Genomic DNA, 18,263 nt, shown 5'->3' with positions numbered 1-18,263 from the left:
CGTATCTAGACATATCAGGGGTCCCACATCACTCCAACTGCACACGCCCCACACCACTACAGAGCCTCCACCAGCTTGAACAGTCCCTTGTTGACGTACATGGTCCATGTCCATCTGCTCGATGCAATTTGAAACAAGCCTCGTCCGACCACGCAACATTTTCCTGTCATCAACAGTCCTATGTTGGTGTTTATGGGTCCAGGCGAGGCGTAAAGCTTTGCGTCATGCAGTTATCGAGGGTGTTGGTGACCCAGCATTGAAATCTGCAGCAATTTGCAGAAGGATTGCACTTCTGTCACACTGAGCGATTCTCTTCAGTCGTCGTCGGTCCCATTCTTGCAGGATTTTTTTTTCCGGCCACAACGATATCAGGGATTTGATGTCTTACCGGATTCCTGATATTCACAGTACACTTGTGAAATTGTTGTATGGTAAAATCCCCACTTCATCGCTACCTTGGAGATGCTGTGTCCCATTGCTATTGTGCTGACTATAACACCATATTCAAATTCACTTAAAACTTGATAACCTGCCATTGCAGCAGTAGTAACTGATCTAACAACTGCATCAGACAGTTGTTGTCTTGTATAGGTATTGCCGACTGAAGCGCTGTACTCTGCCTGTTTACACATCTCTGTATTTGAATACATGTGCCTATATCAATTTCTTTGGTGCTTCAATGTATATGAGTACATAGAGTACAAACTACCAGCAGTTGACAATTTTCTCCTTCTTGTCATCCATACTTTCTAACATATAAACTACTTTTGAAGTATCAAAATGTACTAGAACACACAAAAATGTCTATAAAATACCACACAGTACAACATACTTGCAATGAGACAGTCGCAATTCCTGAAATCTATCACCTAGAGCCTCTGGCTTGCTGAGGAGCACTGCAGTCCTGGGTCCATGGATAAACCACAAAAATCTACTGCATTATGCCACACACAAACAGACGTGGTATGTGGGCAGATCGGTGAGACTAGATCCGACGGGTAGCTCCTGCACATTAGTGGGAACCAAATGACCTTCAAATTGGCAGGCCCAAACCATTACGGATACCCGCAGAAATGGCCTGCCATTTTGGTCCGTCGCTGAAATCTATTTGTGTGGCCAGCTACTCACGAGCCACAGACAGCACGTTGATGGAATGAGACCCTGGTGATCAATCAATGTAACAGATAACTTGTTCAATTATCCTGAGAATCAATAATAATGCGGATGGTAGCAACTCACCATAGAAGATGATCGCTGAGCCACAGACAGGCACATAGAAAAGACAGTCACACTCTCTGAACTAAATTTTGGGCCATAACCTTTGTGAGAAAATGAGAGCACACACTCATTCACACAATCACTCAGACACGACTCATGCACGACTGCTGTCTCCTGCCGCTGCAGCTAGTCTCTGAGAATCAGATACAAACAAACCACTCCCCACGCCTCCCTGCTTCTCGTCGGCAGCTGCTAGGCTAGTGGCAAGAAGTGGTAGCAGCACTGACTGCAAGCTAAGGGGTGAGGTAGGAAGGGGAGAAGCAGTAGTAATGAGGGAGTATGGAAGCAGAGCACGTTCTCAGCTGCACCCAATCAGCGACAATGCACGACATCTCAGTAAACAAACCATTTAATGTACTGAAAGAAAATGAGATTTTTCCAGGTTTTTTTACCAGGTTTTTTTTCCAAGTTTCCCTTATATCTCCCTGACATGTTTGAAATTCCGTGATTTTCAGAACCTGTGGCAATCCTGCGTGTGAGATTTTGCTACATGTCAACAATATTAGTAAACTGTGGCAATCAGTTCACATGAACTTGAAAGCCGGTGCTGACATTTAACATTCATTTCGTGACTGGACTCAAGAATTCTGTAGCACAGGATTTGAAACAAGTGTTGCAGAGGCTCAATTGTTTGTAGAAAGAAGTAATTGCAAAAATTGAGTCTGATTACAAAAAAAAAAATTTAAAAAAATAAAATAAAAAAAGAATAGCGCAGAAAAAATGAATGTTCAGTTATATACAAATTGATGAACCATACAATCTGCTGAAATGCAGTACAGAGTTAGCTTTTTTTAACACAATGATTGATGCTATAATACCAGATACCGAATGTCAATTCAAAGCGCTCAACGAATGTTTTGAATGATTTGGTTTTATTTACAATACGAATAATTTGAAATCTTTATCCAAAGACGAACTTCACAAACATTGTAATGATTTAGGTACAATACTTTGAGAAGATGCTTAACAACTTTTTCAGTACATATTAGAAAATAATTTGGAAGAAGTATATATAAATCTTTACATAACAACCAGAATAATGCTCACAGTTCCAGTCAGTACTGCTTCTACTGAGAGAAGTTTCTCAGAGTTAAAATTGACTAAGACATACTTAAGAAGCACAATGTGCCAAGAAAGACTACCTGCATTGTCAGTACTATCAATTGAAGTGGAAATAGCGGCTGGTATTAGCTATGATGGAATCTTAAAAAAAAATTCAGTGAGGTGAAAAGCCGAAGTTTCGTTTATTTTAACACGAGTTTGTTTAATGTAATTTTTGTCATTGCACTAATCCTTGTACATTATAATAATAAAATTTGGTATAATTATTATTAGTGTATAATTTACCGCATTTAATTTAACATTTTCTTTCTGATTGGATAGTGAAAGGGGCCTCCCAAAGCTGATTTGCCGCCAACATTCAGGTTTCGCCTAGAGATGCCACTGGAAAAAAAAGGTGAAAGGTAAGGCAGTGGGAAAGAAGTTAGGGGAGGAGCTTCACGCCAGGGGATTGTGAGAGAGCAGGATATGCTGGAGAGACAGACTGATTTCTCCGAAACACACAGATGGGAATTGTCTCTCTAGCATTTCCCATGATCTTGCAGTCCCCTTGATCCAAACCTCTGCTAACTTTTTCCCAATGCCTCACCTCACCTCACCTTCTCCTTCTCCCTCCTCTCCCGTCCACACCACTCCTTACCCATCCAAATCATATACTGCCTTCTTCCACCACTCTTCCTCTCCTTCCAGACATGCCTGCATTCTCCCCCTTCCCACTTTTTTCCTACCCCTCCCTCTCTCCACTTTCATCACCACCTTCCCCTCCTTTTCACCCCACCCGCTCCCTATATCTTATATGTTCTATCCACTGAACCCCTTTCATCTTGTTATCTTGTTATGCAGTCGCAGAGTCATCTGGTGAAAGACCTGCTTCGCACTACCCCACTACATCCCTTCTCTCCCCACCTCCATCTACAAAAGCAACTGCTTTCAATATTCAGTAATCAACTTCGCGGCTGCCGCAAGGGTGTGTGTGTGTGTGTGTGTGTGTGTGTGTGTGTGTGTGTACATTAGAAAAAGAGGAAAAGCTTGAAAGTTAGTGTTAACTGTTTTCTATTGTGTGTTCCTGTGTGCCATGCACCAGTCCACTATAGGTAAGTGGTTGTCTTTCCATTATTTTAGATATTCCTAATAAATGACAAGAATACATACCTGTCACAATGCTTAAACCTTTCTTCATCTGATAGTATGGGCTGATCACCTAAATCATCATGTGTATTTGATTCGGTTTCTTGCCTTTGGATATGTTTATAATTACTAGGATCAAGACCTGCAAGACATATTGTTTGTGGCAATTGGTTATTCAGTAATGAAAATCTACTTATACAAAATAATTCCCTTAGGAAATAAAACAGCACTTCTTTCTTCATCAGCAAGTGATATACGTAACATACATGCCAATCTTTGTGTGCCAGATTTGTTGTAAGTAAAATTTTGTTCTGTACGTAAGAAAGTAAGCCTGTAAATTAGAACTAAGGTATACACCATGAGAGTAAAGTATGGAAAAAAATTCAACACCTGCAAACTCACTGATATAAATGTAAATAAAATTAGGTTACGTTACAAAATCACTCCTTATTATTAGTCACCAATTTCTACAAAAATGCTTAGTATGGCAATGACACTGCTGGTGAGAAGATTTAAATAAATCACATATTACAATACAACCATTGTAAACAAGACATGATTAAGGCAGAACAGCAACATTGCCATAATCGCAGCCATGAACCTGTGTATGATGTGAAACGATTCCACAATGTAAAATATAATAAAAACTAATTGAAATTATAGTGTGAGTGGTATACTGTCCATTAACAATAACATATAGTAATATTTTTAAAACAGTAAGCTTGAATTTTTAAGCTATGCATCCGTGCTTTCATAAAACAACATGAACAGTGTCCACATTTTTAAAACACTTATATTTCAGTCTTTCAATATTTCTATTGAAAGTCTCAATTTCAGATGATAACCTGAAACAACTGCAAATAATACGAGGGTTTTTTTGCCAGCATGGTAACCCTGACATGTAACTACACATCCACAGCTTCATAAGGGCATGACATCCCCATGGGAAGAATTTATTTAGCTGTGATTGCAGCAACTTGTGCACTTCAGCTTCCATCTATTTATCGCTTCTGAAATGCTTGCCTCCCAGTACTACTATGACATGTCTGGACATATGGGATTCATTCTGGGCAGGGTCTGGTAAGGTGTGTGTATTCACAGTCCGTATCGTTGCTACAGTTAAATGGGCAGTAATGGGACGAGTACTTTCGTGCTGCAACTAACATCTGCAGTCAAAAATCATAATCCTTTAATTTTAAGTTGAAGGTGGTTTTGTAACAGATCTGAGTAAGATTTACTAGTCACTGTTAATCCTCTTCACAAGAAATGCTACAAAATTACCCCTTTTGCGACCCAAAGAGAGCAAGCAGGACTATTCCTGCTGATGGCAAAGTGCAGAATTTTTTTCGGCTGGTAAAGAGCTATTCCCCTGTGCTACCTTTTTGTTTCACATTAGTGATAGTGGGTCAAGGGTTTTTCCTCCTGTAACATTTCTGTCGATAAATTCATTACCTTCAACCTGGAAATGACAATTCTCACAGCAGTCAATTGAGATGTCACTCATCTCGCTGACACTTTCATGTATCTATAAGACTGATGCACAAATCATACTGTTGCATCAGTGAATGTAGTTACAACAAATAACAGAAAGCATGAGTAAGCAGAACAGTTTACTTCTCCACAAGCGAAGACAGGAAAAGGAAACTCCAGTGGCCGAGCTGAGTACTGCAACTGGCATGGCGAGCAGCAAAGCCCACGGACAAATCGGGAGAACGGGATGCCGTATAGTAGAAATACCAAGAAAGTCCAGCACCTAACAGAGTAGACATCCAGATGAGATCGATCTGAGTGGTGAGGCATTAAGGCAGTGGTTTTAAGGTAGTAGCCAAGACTGCTGGAGCTTCGTGCTACACGCACTTACAGAGCACTGGCGGCAACAATGAGTCTGCTTTGGCATGGTACAGAGTGATTAGAGCATTGTCGACATACAGCTGTTTTGGAAGGGAACACCAGCTGATGTTGCTATGATACAGCAACTATGCACTGTGGCTACACCAAAACTGTCTGGCTGAGCGGTACTATGCTGAGCCGAAAACTGCTAGCCTTGGAGACTGTCTTACTTGTGACTTGTGGCTTCGTGGCAGCAGGTGGCATGGTGCAGGCATTGATGACACCACACACACAACAACTTCCACCATCATTCAGTAGATAAAGATTTTGTTGAGAACCCAAGAAAATGCTGGTCCTATTAAAAACTTTAAGTGGGTCGAAAGCTTCTGTTCAGTCACTTGTCAAGCAGTCTGATGTTGCAATAGAAGCCAGCAAAAGAAAAAGCTTATGCTTTAAATTTTGCTTTTAAAAAATCTTTCATGTAACAGGACTGTACAGACAAACCATCTACACTATCGCACAGCCTCCCATATGGAGTACTCTTCGACATTATCCACTTACTTAGGGTGAATTTATCACATATGTCTCGATTCTGGCTAAGGCCCAAGGAACTAGAAAATAGTGCAGGCAACTCCAGTATACTGGGTGTCCATGAAGAATGGTCAATATTCAGGGACATGATGGAAACAATCATTGGAAGCAAATTGGAAGCAAAGAAACCTAATAAACATGGGACCTAAAATGCACACCTTAAGAGCTGTGAGCACTACTACACGATCTGTGATACTGATGCTGAAACTGTGATACACAATACTGTAAAGCAAATCTCTTCTAGAGCTAGGTCTTTGCCTTCTGTATTATGGGAGAAGGTAGTATGGACCAAAACAAAAGAAAAAACTACAGTAAACTTGGGCTCTAAAATCCATACCTTAAAAGCTATAAGCACTTGTTCACGAGAAGAGATTTGTTTTACAGTAGCAAAGTTAAGTAAGTGTTCATATCTCTTACAGAAAGCATTTTAAAGCCTTTTTGCTCTGAATGACTATTCATATCATATATCTGAATATTGACCATTCTCCTGGGACACCCTGTATAAGAGCGGTAGAAGAACGGACCCACAAAATTAAAGCCCAGTATTCTTTACACTGGTTTTCTGCAGAATTATTTGAGCTTATTCTAAATATAATATAATAATTAATAATATTTTTATGCACAAAATAAAAAAAAATTACACAGAAAATTCTGTCTATAACTCAGCATGGATTTAGAAAGTATCACCCTGTAAAACTCAGCTTGCCCTTATTTTGGTGAACATCCTGTGAATTACTAGACTTCAGGAAAGTATTCAACATTGTGCCCCACTGCAGCCTGCTAACAAAGGTCTGAGCAATCGGAATATGTTATCAGGTATGAGAGTCACTCACAGACTGTTTAAGTAACAGAACTCAGGACACTGTCCTGGACAGTCAATGTTCATTGGAGGCAAGGGTATCATCCGGGCTGCCTCACAGAAGTGCGATACAACTGCTCTTGTCCACTATATACATACATAAATTATCTGATGGATAGGGTGAGCAGCCATCTGTGACTGACTGGAAGTGTTTGTTATGTTATTATACAAAGTCTGTGTTGACAATTCGCGTTATGTGATGCTCCTTCAGACACCGCAGCATGATCCAAAGCTGCTCACTAAATATTACAAAATTTTATTCACAAATTTTAAATCTAGACTGACTTCAGATGTACTATTTATTTGTGACATATGTCACCAACAAATAGTATAGCTGAAGTCATCCCAATCTGAGAACATTTCATAATATACTTTGGATGAGTCATCATAAAGTGACTGTAGGAGGATACAGGATGGTGTACAAAGAATTTCTGTTGTGAGTGATGAATGGAAACTTGCTCGGAATATAGAAAAAAGGTTAAATGCAGAGGAGAAGGAAAAACAATCCTATAATGTTTGACTACAGTATTACTGGTGCACTGCTTGACACAGTCATGTCAATTAAATATCATAGCTATAACACCGTAATGTGATATGAAAAAGAATGAGCACATATGGTTGGTAGTAGGGAAGGCAAATAGTCAACCTTGATTTACAGAGGGAACTCTCAGAGAGCGTAGCTCATCTAGGCATAGCCTGCGCCTCAATAGATATGGAAATGGGAGTCTGTCAAAGCTTGTAGGTGACTGTGTAGTGTGTGGTGGTGGGATCACTCATGGAAAAATTACTGTAGTAGTTGGTGTTACAGCCGCACCTTTTTTTGATTGAAGTCAGCTGATAGGTATCCCTACTTAAAGGAAGTCCCTCCAACAAAGGAATTCCAATCAAAGGAGGTCAGGTACCCAGGTAGTGAAGGAATTGGCATATTTCATCAAAATATAAGAGATATTAGAGATAAAGTTAGTGAACTGCTTATAGATGTTCACTCTGACATTATTGGTATACTGGAGCACCACTTAAATAATTTGACAATTCAGAGGTTTCCTTTACCAGGATACAGATTAGATGGCTGATTTTCAAGGAGTTCTTTGCAGAGTCAGGGAGTGGCCACGTACGTAAAAAATAGTATTCTATTTGAGTCCTTTGCAGAGTGGGGGAGTGGCCACGTACATAATAAACAGTATTCTATTTGAGTCCATAGACATATTAGGCACTGTACTGAACAGGTATTTGAATATTGTGCAGAGACAGTTGAATTTAATGTTACTTAACTTCTAACTGTTGTTACTCTGACTTCAGAGTATTTCTTCTCAAGCTAGAGATTAGATTAGATTCACATTCATTCCAATTGGTATATAAGGTAATAATTGGTATATAAGGTAATAAACATGTAATAGAACTACTATAATACTTATTTACAATGAACACATTACTGCACTGAAGTGGTGCAGAAATTAGATTACACACAAACAAAACGAACTCGGCATCTGGTAACGTTACTGATGAAAGGTCACTGATATACACAAGAAAAAATAAGGACCCTAAAACGAAACCTTGTGGGACCCACATGTAATTATTTCCCAGATGGATGATGCCTTATAACTTAATACATGTCTCTTTCCTAATAACACAAGCTAGAGAGGGTTCTTGGTTCACTTTATAGGAAGTACCAAAAATTAGTTACCGTATTTACTCGAATCTAAGCCGCACTTTTTTTCTGGTTTTTGTAATCCAAAAAACCGCCTGCGGCTTAGAATCAAGTGCAAAGTAAGCGGAAATTCTGAAAAATGTTGGTAGGTGCTGCCACAACTAACTTCTGCCGTCGAATATATGCACCGCTACACAGGCATGCTTTGCAGGCACAAAAATAAATACTGGCGCCAAAACCGTCTGCATCAGTAAATAAATTAAAAGAAAAGGTAGAAGAATGTAAAAATTATGCCATGTATTCTTTCGTGTTTGCTGCTATCTCATTTAAATCCTGTCGCCTAATAAACTACGAAACTAGAGTGAGACAACAGCAAACATGGAACAACATACATATCATGTCATGTTTATATTCGTGTTATTCTTATGCTCAATAGTAATAATAATAATGTCGTGTGACGAGGGCCTCCCATCAGGTAGACCACTCGCCTGGTGCAAGTCTTTCAATTTAATGCCACTTCGACGACTTGCACATCGATGAGGATGAAATGATGAGGATTAGGACAACACAACACGCTGTCCCTAAGCGGAGAAAATCTGGACCCAGCGAGGAATCTAACCCGGGCCCATTGGATTGACAGTCTGTCGCGCTGACCACTCAGCTACCGGGGGTGGACATGCTCAATAGTCATACTGTCAGAAATGAAGCACAGCAACTGACTAGATTTTTAAATCTAAGGTTACTCTAATTTCTGTGCAGAATGTAATGTACTAAAGAAGAGTCTGCAAAGATTTTCAAATGGAGAAAAATTTTCGCTAAACTCTCGTTCACAACATCATCTATCATACACAGTCTATTATTTGGTTCTTGTTGATCATTATCAAAGAAAGCAGCAGTGTGAGTAACAACAAATAGCAGTCTCTTGCCATTGTTTCGCTAATGAGACAATTCCTCTCCTTTTTAATTTTAAGCGGCAGTAGTGCACTCAAAAGCAAGCCATGCCGCGAGCGGTGACAGGTCATAAACACTCATTATCAGAATGGTGATGGTGAGTCCCATGCTTCTTTACAGAGCTTAGGGGAGCGACGCGGGAGACCCGCGGCGCCTTACTAGGCAAGGTCCTAGTGGAGGTGGTTTGCGATTGACTTCCTCCGACCGTAATGGGGATGAATGATGATGATAAATATGACACAACACCCAGTCATCTCGAGGCAGGAAAAATCCCTGACCCCGCCGGGAATCGAACCCGGGACCCCATGCTCGGGAAGCGAGAACGCTACCGTGAGACCACGAGCTGCGGACAGAATGTGGCAAAAAATTCATGACACAATACAATAATGCATTTTCAGCTTAGAGTGACGTAAACACCTATAACAAAGAGAACGGCACTTATCAGATCAAAGCAAAATAAGCAATCGATTCAAACCAGAAGAAGCACCTGAAAAAGGAAGGGTACCCATATCAATACAGACGGAGCACCTGACACACAGCAATAGCTATTTGGTAAAGCTTAGCTGTTAAGATTATGACTCGAACCAAACTACTGTAGCTTTATCTTCATCCATTCAACCTAAATTGTGTCTCATGTTACAATGAACCAACTTTGTTTCGACTTCGAGGTGTGGTCTAAAACTTTTCTCTCCCCTTGAATTTCGAGTCTCAAATATCAGGTGCGGCTTAGATTTGTGAAATTTTTTTTTCCTTGATTTCGAGTCTCATTTTTCAGGTGCAGCTTATATTCGAGTGCGGCTTACATTCGAGTAAATACGGAATATGTGGTGACTTCAACAATAATTTTGTATGTGATTATGAAGCAAAAGACTATTGGAAGATCTCCTACATTCATATGATCTGATGCAGACTGTGTTTTGTTCAGGCATATAGGAACAGTAGCACAGCCATAGACAATATTTTTATTCATTGTTCATTACTATATGGGCATTCTATTAGTAAAAGGGTGAATGGCCTATGAGACCATGATGCACAAATTTTAACTCAAAGGTATATAAAGTCATTTTATGTTACCTCTCCTCCTTCCCCTTCAACCCTTCTGCCAGAAGAAGGTGACACTGTTTCTGAAAGTTTTTCAATAAAAAAAGCATTACATAGTATTTCATGGCTAAACTACTCCTTCACTGACGCCATAAGATGAAAGTTGAAATTAAAAGAATGAAAATACTGAATTGCAGACACAACCACTCTGTTTTAACCTCTCATCAATTACACAAATAAGTTTAGTTGTCTATACTAGTTTGTGGTGTACTTATGTATGCTGATGAGTGAAAACACTATGACTACTGCCCACCATGGAACTGAATACCACAGGGTGGTGGTGCGACACAGTAAGGAAAGCATATAAGCAGAGCAGAGATGAAAGGGGAAATCCAGTAACATAAGTGACTTTGACAAAGGACAAATTGTTACGGAGTGGGGCCCGGAAACCAGCATCTCGGGAATGGTGAAGTTGGTTGACTGTTCATGTACTACTGTAGTGATCCTCTATGGAACGTGGTCGAAGGATGGTGAAACCATAGGTAGTGGATTAGAAGATGTGTAGGTGTTTCACAACCGTGCTCATCACGAAATGAGCACACATTTTAGTGTACATTGCTGAATATGGGGCTCTGTAAGCAGACAATTCTACATGTTCCCATGCTGATGCAACGACAGTGACCTTTACAACTGCAGTGGGTATGAGATCATTCAGACTGGATTGAGGATTAATGAAAATGTGTCAGCGGATGAATCTCATTTTTTATTATACCAGGTGGATGCATCTGAGTGCAGATACTCTGCCATCCAGGTGGACAGATACTAAAACATGCGCCATACTATGGATGCAAGCCAGTGGGGACAATACTACACTCTGGGGGTCATTAACCTGGGCTTCCATGGGACATATGGTAGTAACTGAAGGCACCACGATAGCTGTGGATTTCATGAACATAATTGTGGACCACCTGCATCCCTTCATGCCTGAAATCTTCTCAGACTGATGGCATCTTCCAGTAGCATACCTGTCCGTCTTGGAATTTGGTTAGAGTTGTTTGAAGAGTGTGATAGTAAGCTCCCACTGCCGGTTTTGCCATCAAATCCGCCCAATCTGAACTGGATCAAACACATCTGGAAACTACCACACACCAGTTCCTCGCCCACAAATTGTCAGTAACCTAACAAGGGCTTGTCAAATCCATGCCACACAGCATCTTTGCTGTATTAGGTTTCAAATGCAGGATGAGTAACAGCTTGTATTCCTTTACAGATTATTTTGCAATTTCCTGAAGTGTTAATTGATTAGATAATAACCATTTAAGGTAATTATCCTCTCTTTGTTAAATACTTTCAGTTGAGTACCTAACAAAGCAAAATCTCTGAACTTCAGCATATATGAAAGTGCACTACATGAAAGAGAAAAAAACTGCAGATTTTTTTGTCTTGAACTTAAAGCAAGCTTTTTGTCTGCTCTGAGAAAATTAGAATAAAAATAAAAAAACTATCAATAAGGAGAACTGGACTGTGACGTATTATGGACACTGTTCTTGCAAAGATGGTAATATTTAAAAAACTGGTTTCAGGGATAAACTGTTGAACATAATATTGAAAAGGAAGAACAGAATTAAGATCCATATCACTTAAACTCCCATTCACTGTGGTCTCTGGTAGTATTGTGTACTTAAGTTATACTGTAAATACACTGAAACCTTACCTATCACAGAAAAGCTTTGAAAATATAGTCCCCAAAAGGAAAGTCCCAAAGAAGCAAAAAAATAAAACATATCTTAAGAGTTCCACATAAAAATTTTCAGTACTTACGCAACAAGTGCATACAATCACAGCATACAGTAAATGAGGAGAAGGTTGATGAGATCTTTCTCACAGAACATGATTCTTCTAATAACTCTACTACAATGATAAACCTTTGATAACCATGCACTAATCAAAAATTTAGTAGATAGCAGGACATAGACAGAGGAGGAACATATGTATTAAAGATCATCTACAGTGCACAAAATTAGATTTCATCACATAACAGAAATGGCATCTAAGATATCAGCAATAAAGCTAGTTACAGTGCTGTACAGATGTCTTAAAAATAAATTTGATGATTTCTAACAAAATGTTCAAAAAATCATTGTTACTGTACACAGGAAATATAAAAATAGAGAAATTTCTTTAGCTGGCCATTTTAATATAAACTCCTTCAAGTAGAGGGCATTCACAATCAATTAAAGCTCCAGTTCAAAATGCTGTAGAAAGAGAACCACTGCTCAGAATGATTTCAAATATGAACAACTTATTACGTAAATGGGGTTGGCTACAAATGACAGATGAATAACACGACAACAACTAAGGTATGAGTTGCACATTACACCATTCGCACTGTTCAACGTACGTTATTGCACAAGTTTGGCAGTCACCAGTTGTGGCCCTATTAGGTAAGTCGTTTTTGATTGTACTCAGGACAAAAACTGCATAAAAAGCAAAATGAGATTGGTTTCTAATTGTGAAACTGGTGCAAGACATGTTCAATGTGCTGTCCAGTGTTTTCTGCCACAAGTTGATTCGAGAAACATCACATCTGATAACAGGTTGGAGTGCCTCGGGAATACATACAGAATGCATAGCACAATGTGTGCCTTCAATTTAATCCAGCTATGTTCATAACTGAAGCACTGAACACATCATCTTTCAGAAAACCCTTCAGCCATAAGTTACACCAATTAAGATCAGGTGATCTGCACAGCCAGACTGGAGGGAAATGACGACTGATGATTCCAGCATTTCCTAAATGTCTCTGCTGCAGCCAGTTCCCTGACTGTGCTATGTACCAAAGAGTGCCATCTTGCATGAAAATGATTCTACCCACACACCCAAGCTGTTGAAGGGTAGGAATCATGTAGATGCACAAAAAACTTTCACACCTTTTATCACTGACAGAACAGGTTATATGACCTGTATGACTCATCTCCTCGAAAAAATACAATGCAATCAACCCACTCCACACAGTCACCTTTGCAGAATGAAGTGGTACCAGTTGATGTTTGTGCAGCTTTTCCGTTACCAACATTCTGCAATTCTGTGTACTGACATGGCCTTGGAGATGGAAAGGGGCTTCATCCGTCCACAGAATGTTCCATCTGAACAAGAAATTCTAGAGCTCATGTTTGTCTTACTGACAGGTCAGCATGAAGAAACTCTTGAACATGGGTAGTTGTGTGTAGAGAGCAATGTGGAATGTTACATAGAATTTTATAATTTTATGCACAGTGCTCACAGGCATGTCTAAACACTGGGCAATTCTCCATGTACTGCACGTTCACATACCATCACTCAACTTCTGCTCCAATGCTACGGCCACGTCATCTACTGACATTTGATCAATTGTTTTCCTCCCTCTTCCATACTGCACTTGAAAAGAATCTGTATTTTTGAATTCTGTAAAAATTTTCTCCAAAAACATCAAATCAATGCCTTTTTTCATACCCTTGTGTGTATAGAACTCCTGCACGGCTACTGGTGCACAGTCACTGTTCTTATAAAAGTGCTTTGCCAACAGCGAGTGATCCTTCATGGAGACGATGATGTTGGGCATCTCAGAGGCAAACTATGGAACAGCTGTATGCTGCACTTCCGCTGATTTGCATATTCTGACTCTTATAGCTCCACCTAAGGTCAAATTTTCATTAATTTTTTTCCCATTATGTTTCCCCCTGCATCAATAATATGCAGTTCAAATTTGACATCATTCTGAGCTGTGGTTCTCTTTCGATAGAGCAGAGGTTTTTTCCCCTTGGCTCTTGCCTTGGCACTTTTTCCCCCTCTGTCCTTCAAGTCACTATCCTTCGTTCGACTCTCAACCCAATCTATCACCAGATGAGTGCGTATTAATGGTTAACCTTAACCAGACGTACACAAACATTGCAGTACCCACATCCTGCAACACCTCACTTTAGTGGAAACTAACCCTTATGCAGAGATGGCAGTAGACCTATTGAGTTGGCCATCATGCCGGTGCGGGCGTGGAGGGGATCCACCTCTATAAATCTTTCTACAGTATTTTGAAACTGCAACACTAATTATGGACATCCTGTCCACTAAACATTATGAACAGTTATATGACATTCTCTGCAGCGAAAAATTGTTGAGATGACCAAATAAAGACACTTCTAATTGTACAAATCTTATCCACACCAAACCCAGCAAAGCTAGCTGAGGTTCCTGATGACTTGTGATTTAGCATGCCCTTCAGTCTTTCTTTGTAACAAATATTATTAGTGACTTAATAATAATTTTAATTCAGTTTTCCTATTTTAGTAATTTACATCTTAATATGAAATAATGTGAACAAAATAACTGAGAAGGGGGAAGGAGATCAAGAGAAAAGAAAGAGACAATGAATGGAAATCCATTGTCTTAGCATATGTGATGCCTTACTATGTTCAGCAATGCCATCACCTTCCTCTACCCTGACTCCAGTGTCATTATATTACAACAAAAATTCTGTTACTAATCTTAGGCTGAAAAGAATGAGTAAGAAATAGTACTGACCGAGGCATTCTGCTATTCGAGCAGCATCTGTTCCTTCAACAGGATCACAGAGACGTGAAACAACAGGATGAATCTGCTGTGATAGATAATAATTTACATCCACCTTCAGTTTATCATTCTCCTTCAGTTCATCCACATGATAAGCTCGTTGGGAAGCTGGCAAGCTACTTCCATCCTGCAAATTAGAGCATCTTAAAACAACTCTTGCATTTAATGCTATTGGACAGCAACAATATTGCAGTTCTCTTTCTCTGTATGGATGCATATATTTATTTACAAAGCACACAAAAATTCTTGTATAGCAATATCATTTCTTGTTAAAACTATGTAATAACTATCACAAACTTACATCACATATAACATATGATACCGTGTCCCCTGCCTTTACATGTTTGCCACCAGACTGTGAGTTGAGCCGCATTGCCACTTGCACATGAGGAAGACTTTTCTTGTCAGCATATTCATCTACAGCTTTAGTCAGCTGCTTTGTAATAGCAAGCAAGTCTAGTGGAACAACTCCAGCATGTAGATCATCACGGACCTTCATTAACTGAGTGTGGATTTTCTCCACACGTTCATCTGCTGACTGATCTGATAAAATCTGGTCCAATATGTTTCTGCAAGAAATAATGAATCCCAGTCAAAATGAGAATTTAGAGAACTTTGATAACTTTGTATAATATTAGAGTGATAAACAACATGTTGCTATCTACTGAAGAAGTAAGAATCTGGTTACTATAATTTATGGAAGTTTTGGTTACAATTGTAGAAGGTAATACACATTTGCTCATCTGTTGACATGGCAGTATTATGCTAATTGTCACAATTTTATTTGTACTGCTGCCTCCAGCTGTGTCAGGTCATCAACTGTTCAACAGTATCACATGAACTCACATTGAATGTTGCAGCTAAGTCTACTGGTTTCATAAAACCATATCACAAGGCAATATGTATAAATTACACAACATTTCTGCATTTTTAAATTCACAATAATGGTCCAGAATATTTTTTAATTGACTGTGTACAAATTATCGTTCTTTCCCCAGATGGGAAACGAGCTTCCACAATATTACAATAGAGAAAAAACAAAAGTTCACATGACTCTACACTATATTTTAGCAGGAGATTTTTCATTTTCTCTGCTTTATGGTGTAGTTTTATACATCTCCTTAAACTTTGTTCAACATTAACCTTCTACAATGTATACTAATGGAAACGTTTTGAAGAAAACTGATGAGTTTCTCGAGTTGTGACCTGTATCTTTTGGATCAAATCTGTAGTAGCTTAAACTGTTTTGTATGAGATCAGAAAGATCTAATTTTACACTTTGGGAGGCTCTGTGGGAAGGAGGCACCTATTTTTGCATAACTGCAAATCTTGAAAAGAAGACAGTCCACACACCTCGCTGACATTTTATTACATTAAACTGTAGAAAAACAATTTTAAATTATTTTTGGTCTGCTGAGTTCAGAGATCAATCTAATAACATTATGAACAGCTATCCAAAACCCTCAAGTTATTAACACTTTAAAATCCTCTGATATGTATGTTTTCATACACATTAAGTTGTAACATTAGTCTCAACAGGCTACTTTCATTCTGGTAAGCAATCACCCTTTGGAATCTGAGCGATTGTCATCTGTTGATAACAGGTTACAGTAATACGACTAGAATATGTAAGGAATTAGGATTAGCAGACCAATAAAACCTTTTTTCACCTCGTTAACTCAAAGACAACATAAGCGTAATACGATCAGATGTTCTTCTTAGCATACCCACACTTTGAAATCAAATAAATTTTCAATACTAGGTTCTGATTGTGGTAATACAACCAACATATTCAAACAAAAAAACATTGACCAAAAAATTTCAGAACTTCACTTTCCGAAATAAGTATGCAGTAAAGGACTTCTACTGTATGCCAACAGTCAAGGAAAACTGCTCTCACACACATTCGAGAAGGTTTAAGTTCAATACATTCCATTTCTGCAAGGGTTATGTTCAATACAGTGGTGGACAACATTACCACAGTGACAAATCAACTAAAAAATACGCCAGATGCTAGTAAGACACACACACTGAGGGTTCCGTAAAAACTGAAATATGTATATAGACAGCTCATCCATTCCAGGAATCGAGGATCGTGACAAGTTTTACCTGTTATTGACATTGATGCTGTCTAGATATAGGTCCCAGGGGTTCCAAGACTTTCAAGAATGTTTTAATTTCGAGTTTGAAGTTGGATGACAAATGACAAAAGTTTTTTTAATTTTTTTATTTTTTTATTTTTTTTTTATTTTTTTTTTTGCGTGTGATATAACTACAAATTAACAATTTAAGTGTGTGTGTGTGTGTGTGTGTGTGTGTGTGTGTGTGTGTGTGTGTGTGTGTGTGTTTGGATCTTATGGGAACCCAATGTCAAGGTCATCATCAGCAGTGGTGGGAGGGGGGTGGAGAGGGGGGGGGGGGGACACATCAAAACAAACGAATGTGCAGAGAAGCTAAAATTGTTGGAAACTCATGCATTTGAAATGACCACACAGTCACTATTTCACATGCACCAAAACCAGTTATGAGAGAAAGCAGCTATACATGAAATTAAAACATGGAGAAACCAAAACACAGGAGAGCCAAAAGAAACGCCCAGAGAAATGTGACTGCCTGACCACTTACAAAAAACTGGAATGAGCCAGTCACCCTATAGACAAGTTAAAAACATCTCCCTAAAATCTTGTTAAAAATGTTGGACAATTCACAAACCTTTAAAACTTGAACTACATTCGTTTAAATACTGCTTAAAACACAGGGCAAATCTGTCAGCAAATCCGCCACAGTTCGCTGGTTGGCAAATAAACGCAGTCCAATAAAATGTGGCACACAGTGATCTGTTGTCACAAGCATCACACATTGGAGGGTCCTTTTGCCAGAATAATAATCAGTGTGTCATGGGGCTGTGGCCCATGTGAAGACAAGTAAGAAAGACCTCGTCCCGTCGACATGGCTGGAAGGAAGTACGCCACAGGCAAGTTGTGGGCTTTACGACATGGAGTTTGTTGTCAGTCACTTCCAGCCACTCTTTTTCCCATTGATGCACCTCAACAGCGAGACGATAGCACGCAGGGGATGGCATACTGAAATACCTGAGTATGATGACATGCCTCCTTGGTTGCGTGGTCCGCCCTTTCATTCCCCGCAATTTCCATGTTCCCAGGTACCCAGCAGAAATACATCTCCTTCCTCAGTCGTTTTAGTTGGAGAAGGACATCCTGGACATTCTGGATGACTAGCTGCTGGGTACAAACGTTGGAGAGAATAAAGGGT

General features: G+C 39.3%; 1 protein-coding gene across 1 annotated transcript in view; it reads right to left on the bottom strand.

The window, feature by feature from the left end:
• Positions 1-18,263, bottom strand: part of LOC124775038 (DNA polymerase alpha catalytic subunit) — a 256,724-nt gene that overhangs the window by 49,984 nt on the left and 188,477 nt on the right. Inside the window, exons 23-25 of the mRNA XM_047249816.1 lie at positions 15,292-15,559; positions 14,943-15,117; positions 3,490-3,607 (exon numbers count right to left, since the gene is read on the bottom strand). Of these exons, the coding sequence (XP_047105772.1) occupies positions 3,490-3,607; positions 14,943-15,117; positions 15,292-15,559 (561 nt within the window). The remainder of the gene's footprint in view (positions 1-3,489; positions 3,608-14,942; positions 15,118-15,291; positions 15,560-18,263) is intronic.

This window comes from Schistocerca piceifrons, chromosome 2 (genome assembly GCF_021461385.2).
Source record: "Schistocerca piceifrons isolate TAMUIC-IGC-003096 chromosome 2, iqSchPice1.1, whole genome shotgun sequence".
Lineage (NCBI taxonomy): Eukaryota > Metazoa > Arthropoda > Insecta > Orthoptera > Acrididae > Schistocerca > Schistocerca piceifrons.
The sequence above is the reverse complement of the archived record's forward strand: the minus strand, read 5'-3'. Positions and strand labels throughout refer to the sequence as shown.